The 24,285-nt window shown below is 39.5% G+C and overlaps 1 protein-coding gene across 7 annotated transcripts in view; it reads left to right on the forward strand.

Annotated features, from left to right (window-relative positions):
• The window catches only part of ARNT (aryl hydrocarbon receptor nuclear translocator), a 2,399,029-nt gene that overhangs the window by 1,283,021 nt on the left and 1,091,723 nt on the right, over positions 1 to 24,285 (forward strand). For all 7 annotated transcript variants that reach the window (XM_044080044.1, XM_044080045.1, XM_044080042.1 and 4 more), the window contains one exon: positions 2,465 to 2,541. In XM_044080044.1, coding sequence (XP_043935979.1) covers positions 2,465 to 2,541 — 77 coding nt within the window. The remainder of the gene's footprint in view (positions 1 to 2,464; positions 2,542 to 24,285) is intronic.

The raw sequence follows: 24,285 nt of genomic DNA on the forward strand, positions 1-24,285 counted from the left end.
GCTGTGGAACCTTTTATCATTTTCCATCCTGACAGGGTTTCTCTAAGGACAAACCCTACATTTATGCCTAAGGTAATGTCCAGTGTGGCCCTTAACCAAACAATTCATTTGCCTACTTTTTATCCAAACCCACAGAATAAAGGTGAAAGACTGCTGCATTCTTTGGACATTCACAGGCAGTTACGCTTCTACTTGGACAGAACCAAAGCTTTCAGAAAGGCGGAACAATTTCTAGTAGCATATGCTGCAGGATCACAAGGAAAGCCTATCTCAAAACAGACTATTTCAAAGTGGATAGGCCACTGCATTAGTTTCTGCTAGTCACAGCATGGCAAATTGGTGCCTAAGGGCATTAGGCCACATTCAGCCAGAGCAGCAGCCTTCCTCAGAGGAGTACCAACCAAAGACATCTTAGAGGCTGCAACTTGAAGTTCAGTTGCATACTTTTACAAAGCACTATCACTTACCTCTCTACTCTAAATCCAGGGCAGGCTTTGCCACTGCAGTTCTGCAGGGCTTGATAGCCTCTCCTAATCCTATTTAGCACCAGCCTCCCAACCTTAGCTTTGGGATTCAACCCAATTGTAATGACTGCAACAGTGAAACACGATAAACATAGTACAGTTGTGTACCTACCATAAATGTAGATGTTCGAATGTATTCACTGTTGCAGTCCAGGTTACCCTCCCACCATCCCCCTTTTTACCTTGCTGGGACTTATCTGTACTTCTCTATTCTATACAACCTATGTGGTGTATTTGCTTGTAGATGAAGGAAAAGTAGATTTTTGTATATGCATGCTTATTGGCATAATTTAGCCTACCATTTCAGGTGCACCTGACATCTCAGGCATGAAAAACTGGAGAAAATGACGCCAGCTGCATCTTTTATACCCCTGGCACACTGACGTCAGGGAGGAGGCGACAGCAACTGATGCCGGACCTAGACTTTGGAACTCGGGCTGACTGCGGGTAGCCTGCCAGCAGGATAACCCAATTGTAATGACTGCAACAGTGAATACACTCGAATATCTACATTTATGGTAGGTACACAACTGTACTTTTTCTTATTTGCTCTTTGGTTTGGCTACTGCTCCCAGGGTGTTTGCAGTATGCCTGGCTCCAGTTATTTCCTTTTTGCAGAACCAAGGCCATTAATGTACATTCATATTCCAGCAGCTTACCAGAGGAGGTCAGCAAGTCCTTTTCTTTTACTCTGAAATTTTTTCAAACTCTGTGGTTTTCACTTAACATTCAGAAATCATGCCTCTTTTCATTTCAGAAAGTAGTTTTACAGGGTTCCTTGCCAGATGCAGATTTCCAGATGCCTTTCTTACAGTGAAAGAAAGTAGATCATGAGTTGTTTTATTAGTCTAAGAAAAGGAATGTGACATCTGGGGTGCTTCAGGGATCTTGGGTGTATTATTTCTAGTATTCTGGCAATACCCCTAGCCAGATTACAAGTGAGGAAAATCAAGTGGTATGTGAAAACATTCTGGAGCTAACAAATCTTTTCTAAGAGGATGTCATCCCAAGCTATAAGATTTACTTTCATCATATCAAAGTACTTGTAAAAGCAACCTTATTCTTATTTGCTTTATCAGAGAACTTTTTTCCACAAAGAACATGCAGCAGATAAACAGCATATTAAACATGCTTGTGTGTTATTGTGAGCAGAGAAGGAATGACATTTGCTACCTACTCTCAGGTCGAAGGAAGAGGATGCTACATGACAGCAGTAGTAGAAGATTGTCACTTCAGGCTCAGACAGAATGGAGTGGTATGTGATTAATGTGACACAACAGCTGCAGGGAACAGAGTCTGAGGGAAACAAACTCAGGAAAGCAGGACTTGTAGATTTCCCAAGGACCCATTTGGAACTCTGGAATAATGGATGCAGTATAAAAAAATGCAGTGGGGGCACAGTCTTCTAATTGTCTTTCTCCCTTCCTCATGTTTGTGTTGCCGCACTACATCACTAGCACAGATCAGCATATCCCATTGAAAATTGTTGGGACTACTACTGCTGTAGCTCATCTGCATTTCAAGCCAGTAGTTTTCTTTCATGTTTGTTAGTATACAAATGATGACTGCTAGTTGGTGCTATCTGAGGTAAAGATATTTTGTTACTGGCTGTAACTGTTAACTGTAGAGCCACCTATGGCACTGAAGTTTGAACTTGGCAATCTTATCAATAATTAGGGAATTTGAAATCCCATTCAAGTAGTTATGGTGGTCATAGTTATACAGCGATGAGAAAGAAATTATATTTTTACAGTATATTCTCACTTCATTAGACTTTCAATGTCTGTCATGTCCCAGTAGCTGGCAAGAATCCTTCAGTTATGTTTCAGTAACACTGGTGTGATGTTCATTTGTGCTTCCATAATATTTTTGTCTAGTTTATTTTAGTTTGGTTGGTGTATGTATTTGTTTATGTTTTTTTTTTTTATTTTTAATTTCAGGTGTAAGTTTACCTGATGATGAACCTGATACTGGCCAAGGAAACAAGTTCTGCTTAGTGGCTATTGGCAGGTTGCAGGTGAGATAGAATTAATTTTCCTATACTTTGGGTAGGTGTACCCTTCGATGCAAATTGTACTTCTCAGCACAATTGATTGTTCTCCATTTATGTTTACCTTTCGCATGTCCATGTGAGTATTTTGGTTTGCTATTTCATCTGTCCAGTAGATGATTTCCACCAGTTTTTTATTCGTATTGCAGATCTCTAGTGTAGTACTGGTTTTGTCGGGTCTATATTAAAATTTCGAAGTCTGACAATATCGAATACGATATTGTCAACACGAGAATACTGAAAGTGCACTACATTGAATGTTTAAACGGAAAATCTCCGTAGGGGGAGGTTTCCGTTTACTTCAATGTAGTGCGTTCTCGGAGTTGGTATATTTATGTAGGGGGGCTTGCCCTTCTGCCGACACACTATTTAGTTTTTTTTTTTAATTTAGTATTTTTTTTTTTTTGGTTTCGATGGTTTAAGACTTTGACCACTAAAGTTCAGTCTTTAGTGATTCGAAGTTTTAAACCTTCGAGATTATAATATAGACCCATTTTGTCTAGTAGATTGAGTCTAGAAGCAGTGCACTGAAGTAGTAGAAGTATTTTATGGTCATAATATTGGTTGGAGAATCGACTTCACTTAAGTTTAGGAGTAACTGGTACCATTTTATCACTTTTACTTTTTTGTTTCTCTGTTTATGTATGTATATGTGTGTGTGTATATCTATCCATCTATATATATATATATATATATATATATATATATATGTGTGTGTGTGTGTGTATATATAAAAAACATATTGTATCAAAACAAATCATCAGTGTTTAGCACCAGCAAATCACTGAAGTCAAGTAAGTTGAGGTTGGTTTTGCCTTCTGTTTTTTCGGTGGAAGCATTAGTGAAACACCCATATTTTAAAATCACATTAAACAGTCATGTAACACCATCTGACCCAGTAAATACTACACAAAAATATTCAAATACAAGTAACCATCAAATAGCAGGATTTTCAGGAGACTGTAGGGCATAAAACATAATGGGAAAGCAATGCGGATAGTTATTACCAAAATAAAATGAAACTGAGCTATAAATACAGGAAATGCATATCGGCAAAACTGAACAGAAAGAAAAAAATTGGTTTCACTGACTAATGTCATTCAGATGTCAAAAGCTGATCACATAATGCCATCTTGTCTGCCAAAATAAGAAAAGTGCTTATAAAAAATACATAGAATATCAATATCAAATGCATAGAGAATATAATGAATAAACTAATAGAATAATATTTTTGCTACATCACTATATTATTTGGGTTACACTTCATAATCTCGAATTACTGAAATCCCAAATTTCAGTAACTTCAGACCATGAAGCCGAAAACCAGAATGCTGAAAGTTCATAAGAACGAATTTGAATATCTCGAATCCGCATTTATGCATTTCCTGTACATTGCATGTAGTGTTATGGTGCCTGAAATTGCAGGTGAGTGAGTGTTTGTATGTGTTTTTGTACGTTGTATGTGTGGGTAAGGGTAGGGAGGTTCATACTAGGCTATCTGCCCTAGGGCATTTATAAGCCTAGCCAGAGTGTGTTTGGCTTTCGCCATCCATTTTAAATTAATTTTGCTATGCCCTTTTTCGAGGTTAGTATACTGTGCCACTGTCTAACAGTGACACAGAAGTGATACCCGGGGTAAACCTACGATCTCCCATCCACTCATCAAGATTCCTCTTGAAGAGAGTCAATGAGGGACTCTGCCCAACCTGGACTGGGATTTTATTCCAGAGTGAAGGGAGCCTCTGGGTTATGAATCTGTCCCTCCAGCATGTCCTATTTATTTCAGTGCTGAGGTTCAAGTCTCTCGAGCGTGTAGCTCGATGGGATTTGGATTTTCTGAGGTGCAGCATGTCCATTAATTCTGGGTTGGACATGGCTTTATACGTCAGGCACAGATCGCCTCTGAGCAGGCGGTATGCCACTGAGTAGAGCTGGAGTTTCTTTAACCGAGCAGCATATGGCATCTGTTTGAGCCCTTTGATCCTCTTGGTGAGGTACTTTTGGGGTCTTTCCAGTTGCTGCAGGTGTCTGGTAAGGTACATCCCAAAAGGGGCATTGTACTCAATTATGGGCCTGATGAGGGATGAGTAAAGAGGCACGATGACCTCCCTTGATCTAGATGTGAATCCCTTCATGATTAAGTGGGCTATATAAAATGTTTTTCTAACCACTTTGGCCACGTGGTTGTCAAATGAGAGATTGCTATCAACTTGGGTCCCCAGGTCCCTAATTACTTTTTCTGTACTTAATGGATTACCACCTATGTGGTAATTTGTGGGCACTTTGTTTTTTCCAAAGGGGATGACTATACACTTTTTGGCGTTTAGCTTGAGGCCATGGCTCTGGCACCAGTTGTCTGTTTCTATGAGGCCCTTTTGGAGGATGCTTGTGTCGGCTGGAGAGTCGATTATGGCGCCCAGTTTGCAGTCATCTGCGAACTTGGCTAGCCACAGTCCTTCCGTGTTGGCCTGTACCTCCGAGAAATATATGCCGAACAAGAGAGGTCCCAGGACTGAGCCTTGTGGGATGCCACTTGTAACTGGTTTGGAGTCCGACATGGCTCCAGCAATTCTAACCATGTGGGTTCTGTCCTTGAGCCAGTTTGCAAACCATCTAGTGACATAGGGGTTTATATTTAATCTGGTGAGCTTATCTGTAATGCCCGAGTGGGGTATTGTATCAAAGGCTTTTGCGAGGTCCAGGTAGGCTGTGTGGGCCACCTTCCCCTTGTCAATGGCCTTGGTGACTGTTTCAAAGAAATCGACCAGGTTTAAGAGGCAGGATCTGCCCTTAACAAAGCCGAACTGGGTAGGATCCAGTGTCCTTACCTGAGCATCTGAGATGTCTGTAGGTCCCCAATATCTTTATTTATGAGGTCCATGATGATCCTTTCCATAGCTTTGCAGACCAAGCTAGTCAGGCTTATGGGGCAGTAGTTTCCAGGATCCATTGAGGCACCATCTTTGTGGAGAGGGACCACTGTTGCTGTACGCCACTCTTTGGGTACATATCCTGTAGTAAGGCTGAGATTGAACAGTAGTTTTATGTTTGGGTTTAGCTCTTCTTGGAGTCCATGTAGAACGCAGCCCGGGACACCGTCTGGTCCCATTGATGCTGTGTTTTTTGCTTTGGAGAGGGCAGCTCTTACCTGAGCATCTGAGATGTCAGGGGGGCAGCACTCTGCTGGGATAGATATTTGCCCTTTTTGGTGGTGAGGGGGCAAGAAGTTTGCGCTGAACCTGTCAGCTAGGATGTTGGCAATGTCTGTGGGTTTGGTGTATTTTTTTGTCATTTTGGACTAATTCTGAGCATATCTGGGAATTCCCACCCAGGTTCCTAACATAACTAAAGAAAGCCTTGTGATTATCCTTAGTGTCCTGTGCAATCTTTCTCTCGAAGCTGGCCTTAGATGATTTTATGAGTGCCCGTAGTTTTTTGCTAATACTGATCAGAGATGCCTTCCCTTTTTGGGATTTTGCTCTATCATGTAGTAGCTTCCTCCTTCTATTGTATAGTTTGTTTATGGCTGGGGTCCACCAGACAGGACGTCTGCCTTTGGAGGATTGGGTCTTGGTTTTATTTGGGATTTATGATCCATGCATTCCTGAAGGTGTTCATAGAATGCGTTTATAAAGGATTCTGCGGTCTGGGCCGTATTTTCCACAGGCCTGAGGGCTTTGAAGGATTCCACATCGGTTTTGAGGAGTGTGAAATTTGCTTTAGAGAAGTTTTTCACTGTGGTTTTCAGGGCAGGGTGTGGAGTCGGGATGTGAATATCCAGTGAGATTAGTTTATGGTCTGATCTTACCAGTGAGGGATACGCTTCTGGTCTGGAGCATAGAGTCCCCATGTTAGTGATAATCAGGTCCAGTATGTTTTCCCCTCTTGTGGGAGTGGTAACAAGTTGTTCCATAGCATTTGAGTTTATAAATTCTAGGAACCTTTGGGCTAGGGTGTTGGAGCTAGAGTAATGCTCCCAGTCTATGTTTGGGTAGTTGAAGTCGCCCAATATAATGGTGTTTGGAGAGACCTTCATATTTTCCAGTGTTCTCAGGAAGGCCGAGTGGGGTTCCTGGGTTTGGGAGGGTGGTCTGTAGCAGGCTATAAACTGGAAGGCAGTTTTACCCACTGTTAGTTGCACATGGATAGTCTCTGATGCTTCGTGCTGTGCCACCAACCTGGAAGTGTGGGTATCTTTGACGAATATTGATACTCCCCCTCCTTTTGTGGTTCAGTCCAAGTTTTGGGGCTGAAAAGCATGGTATGAGGTATAACTTGGTAGTGCTGGGGTGCTCTCGGGAGCCTTGAACCAGGTTTCTGTTACTGCACAGATATCGATGTTCTCCATGCTAAGGAGAGTTTCGAGTGCATGCATCTTGAGGTTTAGACTTCTGGCGTTGAGTAGCATTACTCTTAGTTTCTTATCCCTTGTGATACCTATGGAGGTGGGTTTGTCTTTTGAGCATTGCCTAAAAAAGGCACTATGGGGGTAGCAAGAGCCTTTGCCAATATCCAAAAGCCCAGGGGTGACAGGTGCAAGCCGTCCCTAGCGAAGCATCGTGGCTTGTCGAGCATGTCATCCCAGGCTGACAGGCATTGGATCCCCTTTGAATGACACCAATACTTAAGCAAATTGTTGAAATTGATCATCTTGTCTTCATATTGTGGCATCATTCTTTGTGAGGGTAAAATGCTACTCAAGGTCAGGGTCATACCGGCCTGGGCTACATGCTCAGAGAGCTCCTCTATGTCTCTTTTCATGTAGTCCAGGGAGGTACATCTCAGGTCATTCACACCAGCATGGGCAATGACTGAGTCATATTTGTACTTGCCTTGGAGTGACCTGAGTGCTTGTGTTATGTGGCGGATCCTAGCTCCCAACAGGCAGCTCACCATGACCTTCTCCTTGTTCAGCCTGGTGAGCGGGACGTCAGTGTGCCTGACGATAGAGTTACCTATTACAAGTGTATCAGGTGTGTTGTTTAGCCTTAAGGGCTGTGACTGTTCAGCACACTGGCTTTGTGAGCTATGTGTTGCACGTGTTTTGTTTTGGGGTAGCAGTTGCTTGGGTGTCTGCTTTGGAGGTCACTGCTGCTTAGGCAGATTTTTATTTAGAGCCTCCGAATATGTTTTTGTGTGTTTATGTGTTTGGTTTGCTGCCGTGGTAGGTCTATTTGAGACTGGAATTGTAGTGAGTGTGGTTTCCTTCTCCTCCTGACTGGTTTTGCCAGTACTAGGTTGAGAGAGCTTAGCCTCCAGTATGGCTATATGGTTGCATCTCTCACATGTGTTGGAATTTGTTGGGAGGAGGAGAGGGTTGTCTGTGTACATGAGGCAGTTGTAACATTGCCTCAAGATTCCCAGATTCACCAGCTGGACCAGAGAGGAGATTGACAACTGACCTTTGGACATGCTAGAATAGTATTGGGAATTCCTTTATAATTGAAAAAAAAGGGCCAATGGGGAACAAGGTACTCAAGGGGAGTTTGTGAGGGTGTAGTGCTTTTAATTTTTTAGTGCTGACTTATATAATTGCTTTAGTGAGCAAGTGCCAGGTAACTTAAATGCAATGTGTTACAGGTAACTTAAATGCAAAAACGGCAAAAAGAACTTTCTTTCAAATGAAACAACGAAATAAGTACAGTAAGCAATGCAGATATCACTAGGGATCCACAGAAGCGCAGAAAAGCTGCGTTAGCATTTCAGGGAAATAACAAGCAAACAAACAACAAGCATACAAACAAAGCTAGATTCAGCAGGTCTGGATCTAGTCTTTGCTACAGCAAACAAGGTGTAACAATTTCAGTAAGAAACAGTTCATATATGCAGGCACTATAAGCCTTTAACCAGAAATTCCCAGCTCAGAAGGGCAGAGTCCAGCCTCTCCTCCCACAAGAGTGCAGACCACGAACCGTTTTAATGTAAAATAACTGGCCCGAAGCCCAAGTGCTTAAACCAGAATTAATACACTTTTAGAATAACAGACACTGAGCCCTCAGTCAGCAGTTCCCAACTTAGAAGGATGTAAGCTACCTGTTCTGCCACTACAGTGCAGACCACAAACCTTCTTAATGTAAAATAACTGACCTGAAGCCCAAGTGCTTAAACCAGAATTAATACACTTTTAGAATAACAGACACTGAGCCCTCAATCAGCAGTTCCCAACTTAGAAGGATGTAAGCTACCTGTCCTGCCACCACAGTGCAGGCCACAAACCTTCCTAATGTAAAACAACTGGTCTGAAGCCCAAGTGCTTAATCCAAAAGACTTAGAATGATAGCTACACTTTAATCAAGTTACTACCAAGCAGTAATAAATACAATTTAATACTTTAAAGAATGCCTGGATTAGTGCTCAAGTTATACAAACAAAGCTAGATTCAGCAGGCCTGGATCTAGTCTATGCTACAGCAAACAAGGTGTAACAATTTCAGTAAGAAACAGTTCAAATATGCAGGCACTATAAGCCTTTAACCAGAAATTCCCAGCTCAGAAGGGCAGAGTCCAGCCTCTCCTCCCACAAGAGTGCAGACCACGAACCGTTTTAATGTAAAATAACTGGCCCGAAGCCCAAGTGCTTAAACCAGAATTAATACACTTTTAGAATAACAGACACTGAGCCCTCAGTCAGCAGTTCCCAACTTAGAAGAATGTAAGCTACCTGTTCTGCCACTACAGTGCAGACCACAAACCTTCTTAATGTAAAACAACTGGTCTGAAGCCCAAGTGCTTAAACTAAAAGGCTTAGAATGAGTTACACCAAGCAGTAATAAATACAATTGAGTATTTTTAAGATGGCGCAAAAGCAAAGTAAAGTAGGAAGAAACACAAATATAGTAAAAGCAGATAATTTTTTTTTTTTTTTTTTTTTTTTTGAGTGAGCAAATGAGATGGGCCCAGGAGATACAGGACAGAAACAAGTGCAAATGCAGGCCTTCAAATCAGAAAGTTGAGAGAGATGGAAGACCGCCCAAATGGCCAATAACTACAAATTCTGGGCCAGAACCACTCCTTATGTGGTAGACAGGTTACCTAGTGCTTACCAGTCCCACTGATAAGCTAGAAGGCTTCCCTCCAACACAGAAAGGCTTGGGGGGCTGAGAAGCTTACAAATAGTCCTGGATACAGCAAATCTGTATCTGGAACACAGAAAGGCATGGGGGCCTCAGAAGCTTACAAATAGTCCTGGATATAGCAAATCTGTATCTGGAACACTAATTACAGAAAAAGTAGGAAACAGGCTTACAATTTTTTTTTTTTCACAACAGTAGCAAAAACAGTAGTAAAAACAATTCACATGCAGTGCAAGCTGGCACACTTGAGTATGTAGCAATATTAGTCCACACACAGTTTGAAAGAATGTAGTTAAATTAAAAAAGGACTAAAAGCAAGCGCAGAAAGGGTTTATTAGGTAGAATGCGGTAAAGAGATGGGACTGGGGGAGTGTCCTAGATCAAATCTACAGTGGGGAGGGCACTGCAAAAGCCACCAAATTAACTACAACCAACAACACGGAGGGGGGGGGGGTTTCAACAGAGATGTGAGGAATCAGAGTGCAAATTATAAAACCAAAAAAATATATACTGATCTCTGTATATTTGGAGAACAGTAAGACAACAGATATCTAAGCAACAATTTAGCTCTATAATACAGAATAATACAGAAAAATATACTCAGCTCTATATATTTGCAGATAGTCTTGTAAGACTGTCTCTCAACACACAGGTTCCACTTTAAATGCAGGCTGCTACTATTAAGTGTAAGTGCGAGTGTTGGATTTGTTGGTCTTTGTGTATGTGTGATGTGTATTTGTGTGCGAGTGAGTGGAGGATGCCATGGTGTGAGTTTTTTTTTTATGTTATGTGCGATCTCGGAGTTGGTTTATCTAAGTAGGGGGGTGTGGGAGGCGCAGGGGGCCTTGCCCCCCTGCTTACATTCTAGTGTAGGGTTGTGTGGTTTATGTGCTGTGGGTGGAATGGTGTGTGTGTGTGTTATGTAGTGTATGGTGTATGTATGTTCGTGATTGTGTGATTCGGGATTGTGGGTTTCGGTATTGTGAATGGATCGACTTTATAGTCTCGGGTTACTGAAATTCGGGATTTCAGTAATTCAGGATTATGAAGTGAAACCATTGTTTGTTAAATATTGAAACAACATTAATTTCCATGATACCATGTAAATAATAAAGTGCAACTATAACCAACATATAAAATGAAATTAACAGTACACTGTCAAATACAATACAGGTCACCACTCCATATCTATATATAATCGCATTAGTTAGACCACATAAAAAGAGACCCCCCCCCCAAAATTAACAATCTGTCTTTTCTCTTTTCTTTCTAGAAGTGAATTTTAAAGTCCCAAAAGAGGAGCCTCAGTCCTCACCAGTAACACCAGAGAAGGGCGTCTCATATATGAAGAAAGGATAACAAACACACACAGTAAAGTGCAATTTCCCTTAAGAGCACACAGAGATCACAGTCAGTCCGGGGCTACTCGCTCCCTTGCTCTCCAGGTCCCCAATAAGACTCCTCACTGGCACAGCTATAGGGTCCAGATCCCAACCTAACTGGACAAGCTAAAACCTCCAGCACCCTTTGTGTCCAACCAGTGCTTCATGTCCCTGACGAAGTGGCTGACACACACACTTTGAGATAGGAGTTTATACAACCACACAGACACTCCTGGGAAAGGCCGGCACAGGTTCTCCAGCTGTGCCCCTATTACCCAGACTATACGGTAGTACCGCCTGCCACCACCCAGCTAATATTTATCAGCTACTCAAAGACCCTTAAAAGGGTGTCCAATTATTACTGTGCAATATTATTATCCAATTGGTAGTATAACTAGTCAGTCAAGTCTTATTAGAGTGACTTGTACAGTAATCACTATAAATATGCAATGTACTCTAGAGCTTAAATTATCTCTACACAAAGCAGCCACAGTTGAAAGGTTTTAAACTATTTAATAATAAATAATAAAAACACAAGACAATACTTTCTTTTACACAGTGCTAGTCAAGAGTTCAGAGATCACAGAGAAATATTTAAAATAATTCAGTAGTACAGTTCTAACATCACAGAAAAACACTTAGTCTAATCTTTCTAGTTTCTAGCTATTTCTAAAAGAAAACACAAGTCTATGATAACTTACATAAGAAAACAGGCAGAGTGCTGATGAGTTGGATGGTCAAGACAAAAATCCTTAATAATCTCTGGTTCTTTCTGTCTAAATTGAAATTGCAGTTCTGATTCACATTACATCATTCTACATGTTTAAATCTATCAATTTAACTCTTGGTTAAAAACAATAGAACATTTCCTTCATCTAGACTCTACGGCATAATTGTCTACATCAAAGGGTCACCAAATGCTTTACTTTGGTCAGTAGAGTGCACTTTTGTCACATTTTCTCCCAGTTCAACATGTAACACTATTTCTTTATATTTAAGACAACAAGCCTGTAGTTTACATTCATATTTACAAATGATAATTCTGTCTGGCTAGGCTGGCAGCCTTCACACTCCCCATGTTACTTCCAGAGTAAAAGATTCCATTGGGTGTTTGATGTAATGAATTGTATACATATAAATGCTTACTAGTTATGTACATTGGAAGTCTATGCATTCTACATGAGTATGCCTCATTTCAGAGGTTTGAAAGGGGGCTGGATATTATCTTCATTTGGTTAATTTTATTTGGGGGCAAGGAAACTTGACCTTGCACTGCAGGAGGTGCTTGCTTCAACTTTTGAAGTGGTCTCTGTGCACTGTTCTGCAGGTGAACATATTCCATGAATGGGAAGAAGAACAGGAGGCTTACTATTCATCTTCAGATGAACCCATTACTTATTCATCTCAAACTGCCTCCCCACTAGAATTTTATTCCCCTGATGAAGAATCCATAGAAGGGGACTCTCCACCAGAGGATATCACCTTTGGGGAGACCATCACAAAAATGAAAGAATACTTTAAATGGGACACCTCCCAAATAACTGAAACTCAAAAGATATACTGTGTGTTACTTCAAGTGGAAACACCCTCCACACTAGGAATACTGCAACATGGAAAAGAAGGGCATCTATAGTCATAGTAAGATTTTACACAACTATTCTTTTCTCAGTCCCTCAGAAAATACTATGAGCTATTACAGGAGATATTTCCAGAACCTTCACATATTCCCCCAGTTTTGTCAGCTTTGGAGGATGTTTGTGTAACTGCCTGCAATTTCCCTGATAGTCAGCCTGCTGCCTGTAAAAAGGCAGGTAGAGGGTATAAAGTTCCTCAGTCTTTTAAGTTTTTAAACATGACCCAGGAGCTATAGCTTTAGTTAATCCTTCTGCTGCTAAACATTTGGTTAATTCCAGTCTTACTCTGTCTGGCAAGGATGGGACATTTTTTGATAAGTATCGGGAAGAAATGTTACTGCAACTTTGATTTTCAGAATTTTTAATTGTCAGGCTCAGTATGTTAGTTTATTTTGACTAATTGTGTAAGTATTAAGCATGTTTTGTATGCAGTTTCTTCTTGTGAGGAAAATTGGCTTTAAGTAGTTTAGTTTCTTCCATTGTACAAGTCAGTATTCATTGTTCCTAGTGTGTGTATGACTCAATTGATACTTCTTCCAGGGCTGTGGCAACTGGTACCATTTTGTGAAGGTTTGCCAGGCTGTATTCTCGGAACCTCCCAAATAATGTGAAAAATTAGATTTTAAATTCCCATTTAGACAGAGAATTTAAGTTTTGGTTCCACTGCTGCAGAGGTTAGCAAAAAGTGTGATGAAAGAGGTAAACATGTGGGTTGTACTTTTGCTTACACTCTGTAGTGTTGTATTAGATGTTCAGTGTTCTGTAGTTCATTGTTTTTGGCTTTCGTTATTGTAAAGTTTTGGTGTTCAGGTCTCAATCTATTGAAGTCCGTTATTCTGCACTTATGAACTAGATCCCAATCCACAACCTTTTCTCTCCTCCTCATTCAAGTTTCCTGGGAAAACTGGATTTAAAAGATGATTATAACATACCTGTTCATCAAGACCTGAGGCATTTCTTAAGGTTTTGTTTTTCTGGATCACATAATCAGTTCTGTATGTTACCCTTTGTACTATCCAATGCACCAAGAGTCTTCACAAAGTGTCTAGTTGCAGTTATACTGTAGTTCATTGCAGGTTACAGGGTATCCTTGTTTTTCCATATTTAGGCAACTTGTTTATACTTGCAGAGTCTTTTTAAAGTGTAAGGAATGTTTCAGTTGGGTGAAAGATGCCTTATGCAAGCTAGAATTCCAAAAGAACATTCAAAAGTATTTTTTGACTCTTTCACACTGGGGTGTCAGCTAGACACCTCAGTTCAAAGACCTTTTTTCCACAGGAAAAAACATATCTATATCTAGATCTATTTCTAAGGTTTTCCAGTCAGACTTTGATCACTTGAGGGAATACCCAATGAGTTTGGGTCTCATAGCGTCAGTGATTTTCATGATACCCCAAGCAAGACTCCATATGAGAAAAATGCAATAGTATCTGAAGTTCTTTGGTCCCAGCACCAACATCTTTTGTCTTTTCAAATGGTAGTGCTGTGGCTTGTCAGATGAGGAATCACTTGGTGAAGAAATCATGTTTTCCTAAACCAAGGTCTTCCCTTCTCCCTTCCTGCTCCAAAGTAGTCATTTACCACAGATGCCTCTGACTTTGCTTGGGGAGTAGTTTCAGGAGGGATAAAAGTGCAAGGTGTGTTGGACACCAAGGACAGATGCAAGTACATAAATATGAAATAAGTGCTTCCCTGATCAAGATGCTCAACTCTTCAAATCATCTTTTATTCATATAACCTCTTCAGGTTGTTACAGACAATACCACAGTCATGTGTTACATTAACAAACAAGAGGGACAGGACATACCCCCTTTGCAGACTAGCCATGTTAACTTGGGATATAGCTTCACGGCACAGTCTCTCTTTACAGGTGTCTTAACATTCTGTCTAAGCAGAATTGTGTGGCAGACAAGCTGAGCAGGACAGGGGCAGACCCTCAAAAATGGAAACTAGATCAGGGGTCTTCAAAGATTTGATCCACCCTTGAAAAGTTCCTCAGTAGATGTCTTTACCTTCTCTGTGAACAGTCAACTGGCAAAGTTCTGCTCTAGAACTCCATGCAAGAAGGCCTGGAAGACAAACGCCTTTTCCTTTCCTTGGACAGGAATGCTCCTTTTAGCTTTTCCACCCTCTCTACTGATATCCAGGGTATTTCTGAAGAGTCAGAAGAAACCCCAAGATCATTGTGGTGATTACTTCCCATCCCGGCAACAGTGACTCTTCCTCCTTTTGGAAATGTCCAGGGATGAGTGTCACAAGCTTACTCACAGAATGGATCTATTTATACAAGATTAGTGGTGTTCAGTACACCCCGACCCCAATCGATTTCAACTGTATGCCTGGATGACAGAGTCTTACTTCCTTTTAAGCAACTATTTATAGAGGATGCACAGGAGGTACTTGTGGAGGCAAGAAAGCCTACTACTACTAGAAAGTCATATTAGCAATTGGAAAATAATTTCTTGTTGATGTCAACAACATAATCAGTACCTACTCATGGCTGTTTGTTATCTGGTGTTACAATATTTGTGTGAGTTACCATCCTATTGTCTTTCTTAATGTCCTCCATCAAGGTTCATTTATTGGCCATGTCAACATGTCTGCCTATGGATCCTCTTCTTTCAACATATTCTCATGTCAAATTGTTTTTGAAAGGGGTTTTGCATAAGAAGTCTTTAAGAATACTGGTGGCTGCTCCTTGTGATCTCAGTTTTGTGTTAGAGATACTAATACATGCTCCATTTGAATCAGCCAATCTACCCGACTTGAGGTTCTTAACATGGAAAATTATTTTACTGATTGCTCTGACCTCTGCACAAAGATTATCTGAGTTGTAAGATCTTATGGTGACTCAACCCAATCTCATTTTCTACAGAGACAGGGTTTCTTTCTGAACTAATCCTTCTTTTATGCCTAAAGTGGTGTCCGAGTTTACTTTAAACCAAAGTGTCCATCTCCCTGCTTTCTTTCTTTCTTGTAATCTATCCATGTAGATCAATTTGGTGAGCATGGTACTGTTGTGTAAGCAAACTTCCCATAACAGTAGATGTTCAAATAACTACTGCTACAGTAACTGCTTCCTCCCTCCTTCTCCCTTATTTTTGATTTGTTGTTTATGCCAGTGTTTGAATACTTATTTTTTGTTTTCCTAGTATTGCCTTTCAGGGCGTTACCTCCCTATTTCTGTTGCCTTGAAAGCTCTGACGTGCTTGATGCCCATACCTGTCTTTTTAGTCAGCTAAGCTTGAACTGACTGACAGTTTGGCTGTGTGGAAGGTACCCTGAGGCTTTGGAAGTAGGCTTGGCAGGATATGACCCATGTGTTTAAGGCTGCAGCAGCAGTGGTCATTCAAATGTCTACTGTTGTTGCAAGTTTATTTACACAGCTGTACTTTTTATGACCTTGGACTGTGCAGGGGGTTTTAAAAATATACTGATCATATTGTGTGCATTTAAATATATTAAGGTCCTCTTTATTCAGGTGGAAGTATATGTTAATGTTCTTAATTTATGTTGCAGTTAAGGGGATTTTTTTTCATAAGCAAAGGACAGAAAATGGAAAACATGAAAATGATCATTTTCCCATATTTGAAAAGAGCCATTTTTTTGCATTTGTACAGCTAATACCTGTTCTTTTTTGTTGTTTAATGTTAACAAGTGCTAGTAGTTGGCGATAGTAGGTTTACAGTTGCAGGCAGTTAATCAGGAAATAATTAAAGAATGTGCTCTGAGGCTTTAGCTCATGATTAATATTTAAAGAGGAAATGGTTATCAGTTTAGTGAAAGTAACCAAAATAATTCCACCAGTGTTTGACCAGGTATGCACCAAACAAAATCCAAAGAAAACAAAGTCAGTCCAAAAGGAAACCACAAAGCAGCATTTTAATAATCCAAATAAAAAATAAAACAGAGAATGGTTAAGCTGCCATTTCATTTCCTTCCTAAGTATTCACTTACTTAGGAAGGAAATGAAATGGCAGCTTAAATTTGATGCTGCATACCTACCAGGGTTAAATGATAACATTTCTGTTTCTAGTGAATTAAAGAGAAGGGCTTTGGAAATGTAAGTGTTTTAAACTACTTTTAAATATTTTGTACTATTTTAAATTATTTCACTTCTTTACATGTATTTATTGTAAGCATGTTTCTTTAAATACATTGGTTGTTTTGGAGGGGTGTGTTTCTTTGAATGTTTTTAAGCAGAACTTTGAGTTTAATATGGGTGGTTCTGAAGATGTCTGACTTGACAGACGAAAGCGCTTAACCATTCTCTGTTTTATTTTTATTTGGATTATTAAAACGCTGCTGTGTGGTTTCCTTTTGGACTGACTTGGTTTTCTTTGGATTTAGTGAAAGTAAATTAGTTTGATTCTGACCAAAGTGAATATCTTTGCAAGTAATTGCATCCCTAGTAGGCTTAGTATTTAAAATTAAATATAACAGTGCACAATTTAGTTTACTAATTTAAGGATACCCATTGCACATTTTTCTAAAAATCAGTTAACTGAGAGCATTCAGTTTGATTTCAAAGCCTAGGTGGGAAATAGAAATAGGGTGACAAATTGTCCCTGCGCAAAGTGGAACACAGGCTGTAGCATGCACTTCCAGCATGATTAAACCTAACTTTAAAATAGGTTAAGATTATGGGCATAGCTGTCTTCTCTGGGACAGCTGTCCATATACAGAGGCAGGTAGCTTCCCCATTTGGAAACTGTGTACAGTGTTCTGTTTGCTGTGAATTAAAAGGGTTTAAGGGATGAAAGTGTATTTATTTTGTTTTCTTGAGTGTTTTTTTTTCTGAAGCAAAAAGTGTGTGAAAATGTGATATGGGTTCAAACAGAGATGAAAAGTAGCATACAAGATCAGCCTGCCAGACATTAATGTGTGCATGTAAGTTGCAAGTTGGAAACCTACAGCTTCTTTTCAAATGATTGCTTTATTGATTTTATCATGAAATGTCAATTGCATTGCAGGAACAGACAAAAAGCAGAGTGCTGAATTACATTAAGAAGTGTGGGAGGGGCAAGTAGTGTTACAGGACACTCATTTGGAGCTAAATCAGTGTGTGAATTCGACACAGAAAGGACTTCAGGGCTGGATCTAAGGAAAAGAGGGATAATAAAACTGATTGTAAGAGGGGCTCCAGTAGTGATAGTAGAAGAAGTGCATGTCAGTAATGGTAGATTTGTGGTTATAAGGATTTGTTGGCAATGAAAGAGGATTAGACTGCCATGTATTTATATTTCACCTGAAACTATTAATACTCTTCATATTGATCACAGCTGCAGTAGCCTTAGCTAAATGCGTAATATGCTAGTTAGGATGTAGCAGATGCTTCCCATATTTTAGGCACCCAGACAGTTAGCCATCTTGGACTGAGCTGACTAAAAAAGTAGTTTGGGGTGCTATGCCCTCTTGAGATTTCCTGCTGCTGAGAAGACTGTACCTGTCTAGGCTTTCGAGGATCGACTGTCAGCTAATGCTGTTCCATTGCTGGGCAGATAAGTTCAATTTTGGAAAAACCTTCCGCATTACTTTTTGACCTGTTCTAACTAACGTTTTGTAGTAAACAAATAATTTTAAGCTAGGAAAAAATATTTTCTTTGACTGTATTGTGATTTTTATGCACTTCTTGATGGGAGTGCATTTTTTTTACTTTTGTGGTAAAAGTTGTTTAAACCTACTTTTTCTGTTGATAAATTATTTTAATTTTATTGGGTGTGGAAAGTGTTTAAATTGCTTCTTAGTGTTTTTTTTTCTGGGAAACAGTTACTTTTTTGGTGCTAAGCTTTCCCTGAGAAATGTGTACCATTTTTGGCTTGACCATGGAACCAGCTACCAGTCTCTCTGTCAGACCGTTTTTCAACCAGAAAAAGACAAAAGTTTGTTAAGCAATCTTTAACACCACAGCAAGCTACCAGTTTGCCTCATTCTCAAGTGGATGACTTGGCTATGACCAAAACAGGTTCCTGTGACCACCTATCTTTTTCTTTGGATCTCTCTGGTCTGGTCCATACAGCCACCAGAAACTGGGGGTTAGTCGCATCCCCTCTGCAGCTGTTAGACTTCCCTAGGTGGATACGAAAAAGCCACTCTTATTGGTCATGGGGTAATGAATAGGGAGTGCGCAATTGCTTAGCCAGAATGTTGTGTCCATTTTTAGAAAGCTGTTGCTAGCAGTACTGGGTCAGTTTTTCCCAAATTACCTGTCAAAAAATGACAGGAAACTTAGCATGTAGCATCTCCTTTGTCAGTTACTCTACGCAAGATTAATTTATTTGGCATGGCTCAGGGTCTTATTCAGGCTTTTGACCCTTTTTTAAGGTGGCTTCTGGTAAAAGAAAAAAGGGATTCTTTTTTGCCTGAGGAAGTTCCAAGAATTTTAATTTGTAGGGGAATGTGAAGAGACAGCTGTTTCTATTTCAGATTCTGAGGAGAGTGAAGTATCTGATTTTTCCCTGTGAGAAATTTTCTTTCTCTGTACTATTTCCAGAATGAACTAATGTTTTCAGTAAGATAATACTAAGGTTTCTCAGTCCCTTAGAAAATATTATGATTTGCTACAACTTAAATATCCAGAGCATTCACCCTGTGTTTGTCACTGCCTGTGGTTTTCCTGACAGACAACCTGTTCTTGCTAAGAAAGCAGATGTAATTTGCAAAGATTCTCAGTCTTTCAAGTTTTATACACTAGTCCCAGACCTTACCCAGCAGCCGTAGCTTTAGTAAATCCAACTGCTGCCAAATATTTTGTTAATTATATTCCTTCTCCTTCTGATAAGGATGACGAAGCTTTGAAAAGTTTTGGAAAATAGTGTACACTTCTGCAGCTTTGATTTTTTTAGAATTCTAAACTGCCAGCTGGCTCATATTTAAAAGTTTATCCTTACTAATTGTGAGAGTATAAGGAATGTTTTAGCTTCGGTTTCCTCTTGTGAAGAAAAATCTGCATTGTGTAGTTTAGTTTCTTCTGTTTCCAAATCCAACAGGAGGACTCAGTGCAAAAATAAACATTTAACCAAGAAAAGGCACAAAGCCATATTGAGCCAATACCAGGAGGTATCCTTTATTAAACGAACCCAAGTAGCACATAACCACTTAACAGTTCACCGTGTTTTTGTCAGATTTCATCAGATGAATAAAACATGGTTACAAATACCTGCTTTTTATATGTCCTTTCACTACTCAAACCAATCAAAAGGGAACAAAAATCAACCATTAAAGAGCCAGCTACAATTAAAAAATTCAAATTCCCTTAACTTAACCCTACATTAAAACCAAAATAAAATAAAATTAAATGAATTAAGCCTACTATTGTATGTTCCTAATAAGAATAAAGTGTTATATATTATTAATAAAAATATTAAACTAGAAAATCTAAAATAAATAAATAAAATCTATCCTCCACTCATACAACTCCATTTTCATTGTAAAGTCCATAACCATATTAAAACATAGGAAAACACTGCCATCTCGTGACATAAATGAAAATTGCAATGTAATTAGTAAGCTCTAAGTGACTCTAGTGGAAACTTAAATGCTATGCAATTCTGTTCAGTGGTAGAGTATTTAGTTTCTGTAACTGACATTTCCCTGCTAAGTAGACAAAAAAGGGTGTTTGTCTCCATCAAACTCTTGAGATAGGACTGCGCACAGACCCATTTGTCAGGCACATCGGTGTATACTGGAAATTGTTTGGTAAAATCATGGCACTGTAGTACTGGTGCAAAGCACAAAATCTCTTCTAACTATTTGAATTCTGTGTCTGCTTCTATCATCCATTTTATTTTTGTGGCCGTTTTTCCTTTACTGGGGATTATTAGGGAGCAAACTATAGTGGTAAAGTGAGGCACACATTTTCTATAATTACCCACTAACTGCTTGCCTTAAGGAATTCAGTGCAGCCTGCACTTTGGGTAGATGAAAGTCCCCCATCTTTTGAGTATATAATTATGTTTTCCAAATGGGCAATTCCTTAGTGGTTGGGAAGTTTAAAGACCTTGTCCGTAAACCCTTGAAACATCACTGGAGCACTGTGTAAAGCCAGATGGACGGATGTTATATTGTATCTGATCAGATGGATAAGAGTTGGTTGTCTCTGACTAAAGAACTACAGAGAGCTGTTAAGGTCAGGCATTCTTCATCCCATCTACATATTTAATCACATTTCCTGGCATTAAATGACAACATTAACAGACAGTGGCGTTTCTTATTGGACTTGGAGAAGGCCTTTGAGAGCATACAGTGGCCATTCTTTCCTATTCTGTTCAATGTCTGTGTACAGATACTCAGAAACCATCCCCAGCAGTTAATTGCATCAATTTGTTGACTCCATTCTCTATATCCTTTACCTGTGCAGCATGGATGTCATCTTTTCTTTATTTGTTTAATTCATCACTTGAGTAGTTTTGTAGCATAGAAAAGGAAGGGGGTTAGTGCATATGTCAAAATGGTTTGTGGTATGGTAGTTATTTGCATACTCTGAGGTGCCATTCCTGTCATTACCCAAAGTACTATAGTTGGTTAGATGAGTACCAAGTGTGAATTATGCAGTTCATTTTCAAATTACAAAGTCAGGGTTACCAGAGAGCATTAACAAATTCACTGTGGTAGGTATGAAGTAGGCCAGATACATTTCAAAGTACCTGTGTCTCTGATCAGCTGTTTGGCCAAGACACTAGTGGCAGAACTTTTAAGCAAACAGAGAAGATGCTTTTATAGTTGACAATGGACACAGCCTGGCTTAGTCTTTTTTGGGAATGAGATGAGGAAAAGAAGGGAAGTATCCTGCTTTAAGTTTTTGGCCTTTAGAGTTATACTCTTGGCCTACATTTGAAAGCATCTGTAATGAAATTCCTGTGGAGCAAAAAGCTTCTGAGATTTGTTTTTTATGTTCTGACCTGGTATATGAGTGAAGGGAAGTTAAACTTTCCAGATCTGTGAACAGATTTCCTGAAACCCAGACTGGCACTTATGTGCGTTGATCTGAGTTGAAGATTATAGGCCATTGGCAGTGCTGAAGATCTCTAACAATGTTACGCTGTTCTTAGCTGCAAGTCATTTCCCCAGGTTCACAGATTCCTTGAAATATTAAAATAGTTGTACAGTGTGTAGCATTGCTTTGTAAGTTGAAGTTAAGTCATGATTTTGGGCAGCCAGTTTTATATAGCTCCTTAGAAAGGTTTGGAGATGCCACACTTAAGGAATCTGAATAACCAAACATTTCAGGCTGCAATAGTAAATACAAGCAGTTAAAATGTTTTAGTCCCTTTAGTCTTATACACAGTTCAGGCATACTTTTATCAAACAGAGGAGAAGTTATACATAGCAATTAATAAAGGGATGAAGGACTTTATCTGGGAGGGTAAGATGGCAAGACTCAAGTAGGGTAAGCTGATTCTTCCAGTAGAACAGGGCAGATTGGGATTATCCAGTTTGAAGAGGTATTTCAGAGCTACATAGTTAAGGCTCCTATACATAGTACAAGCTATAACTCAAAGTGGAAAGGGATGATGCAGAAACAGGGAAGCTTAAGAAACAAGGAGAGACTGGGATTTTGGATGCATGCCTTTAAGGAGAATGACCGTAATCATACAGAATATTATATTCATAATGTAGGAGGAAATATCATAAGAACTAAGCCAACACGGGAATGGAGAAAGTGGATTCTGCCTATAGGGATGACTGCAATTATGAATATAGACAATAGGTAAGAGGGGACTGAAATTTATTGGAGAAAACTGGCAAAGGAACCACGGTATTGGGAGCAAATAACTAGAGAAGAAAAGATGATAGAATTGGAAGATGCCAAGAATTTATTTGGACTGCAGGCTAGAGATTGTCTTCCTTATCAAGGATTAATATCAGAGTATAGGCAAACAGAAAGAAACAGGGGGTCCTAAATTAACGACCAGTACTGGTAGTTTTTAGTAGAATCTAAAACAGAAACTGCCATTAAAAAAGGATTAATTAGTGGAGCATATAAAATATTGCATGAAAAATGTAAGAATCAATCGGAGGAGGTTAGAAAGAATTGGGAAGCGAGATTAGATAAGCAGTTTGCAAAGAAATAATGGGAGGATATGTCTCCCAAATGTGCAACAAAATATAGAAGATTTAGGATTTTTGCTTGGAAGTGTTTGCATAGATATTTTTATACCCCAAGTAGACTCCAGAACATTTTTTCTCAGATAGACAGCAAATGTTGGAGGTGTGATGGGGAAGAAAGAGGCAGTTGGGAACATATTTTCTGGATGTGCAGTGAGTTGGTAGACTTTAAGGATTCCCTGCAGGATGTACTATCAGAGATGCTAGGTGGGCATACTGGTATGACGAGGGAGATGATTTTTCTGAATTATGATACAGAATCAGAATTGCCTAGACATGGTAAGGCCTTGCTGTGTCTAATTATGATGGCTGCCAAAAAAGCAATTACTAGAAAATGGAAAAGAAAATCTAAACCAACTCTTCTAGAAATAGTGAATGTAGTAGCAGAGCTAAAACAACTGGAATTGAGATCTTTAGAAAATGGTAAGAGGAAACTAACTGGGGAAAAACTGAGTTGTGGGAACAATACATACAAGGGAGGAATGTTGTGTAAAAGAAGGCAGGACTTAAATGAGCTATGTAATGTTTGAATGAAAATGATTGGGTAGATTATAACTGATGTGTAATGTTTGCAACTGGGAGTGTGTCATTAGGGTTTGTGATGTAAAATGCTTGCAACTAGGATTGTGTAGGTGTGGTTTGTTTTCGGTTATATAAATGTATGATTACCTGTGTCATAAGTGATTGTTTAATAAAGATATTTATTGTTTAAAAAAGGCAGAAATTGAACAATTTGTGTAATGTTGTTTAGGTTATATGATATGTAGTAATGCATGTGAAGTATAATGTTTGTAAACATGAACTTGTTAATACAGTTTGATTAGTTTCCTATGCCTCAAGTGATAATTCAATAAAGGTGTTAAAAAAATTCAGGCTGCAAAGTAATGACCTAACGAAGGGGATAGAATCTAATTCCAATGTAATGTGCAGGCCCAGCATCCACATTCTAGAATCACTTGATGTAGAAAAATCTAGCTAGTGAGTGTTACATGGTGGTTCATACAGCCTGCCTTGATCTGGCCAAGACTTTTGACACCATTTCCCACTCAGGAATCATAGAAAAACTCACAAAGCTTGGCATCAACCCCTATATCATTAGGTGGGTTGCAAACTGGCTCACAGATAGAACCCACAGTGTGAAAGTAGCTGACTCCAAGTTAGACTGCTGATTAGTCACGAGTGGAGACCCACAGGGTTCCGTAATAGGTCCTCTCCTGTTTGGTATCTACTTCTCTGAAGTCCAGGCCAACACAAAGGGACCCTGGCTGACAAAGTTCGCAGATGATTGCACGTTTGGAGCTATAACTCCCCAAGTGATGTTGACATCCTACACAATGGCCTCACTTGTGACCAATGACTGGTGTCAGAACCATGGCCTTAAGCTTAATGCCAAAAAATGTGTTGTCATCCCCTTTGGGAAAAACCCGGTTCCCATGAATTACCACATTGATGGTAGTCCACTGAACACAGAAGGCATTATAAGAGATCGGGAACACAGGTTGACAGCAGCCTATTG

Source organism: Protopterus annectens, chromosome 8.part0 (assembly GCF_019279795.1).
Source record: "Protopterus annectens isolate FY-2018-M chromosome 8.part0, PAN1.0, whole genome shotgun sequence".
Classification (NCBI taxonomy): Eukaryota; Metazoa; Chordata; order Ceratodontiformes; family Protopteridae; genus Protopterus; species Protopterus annectens.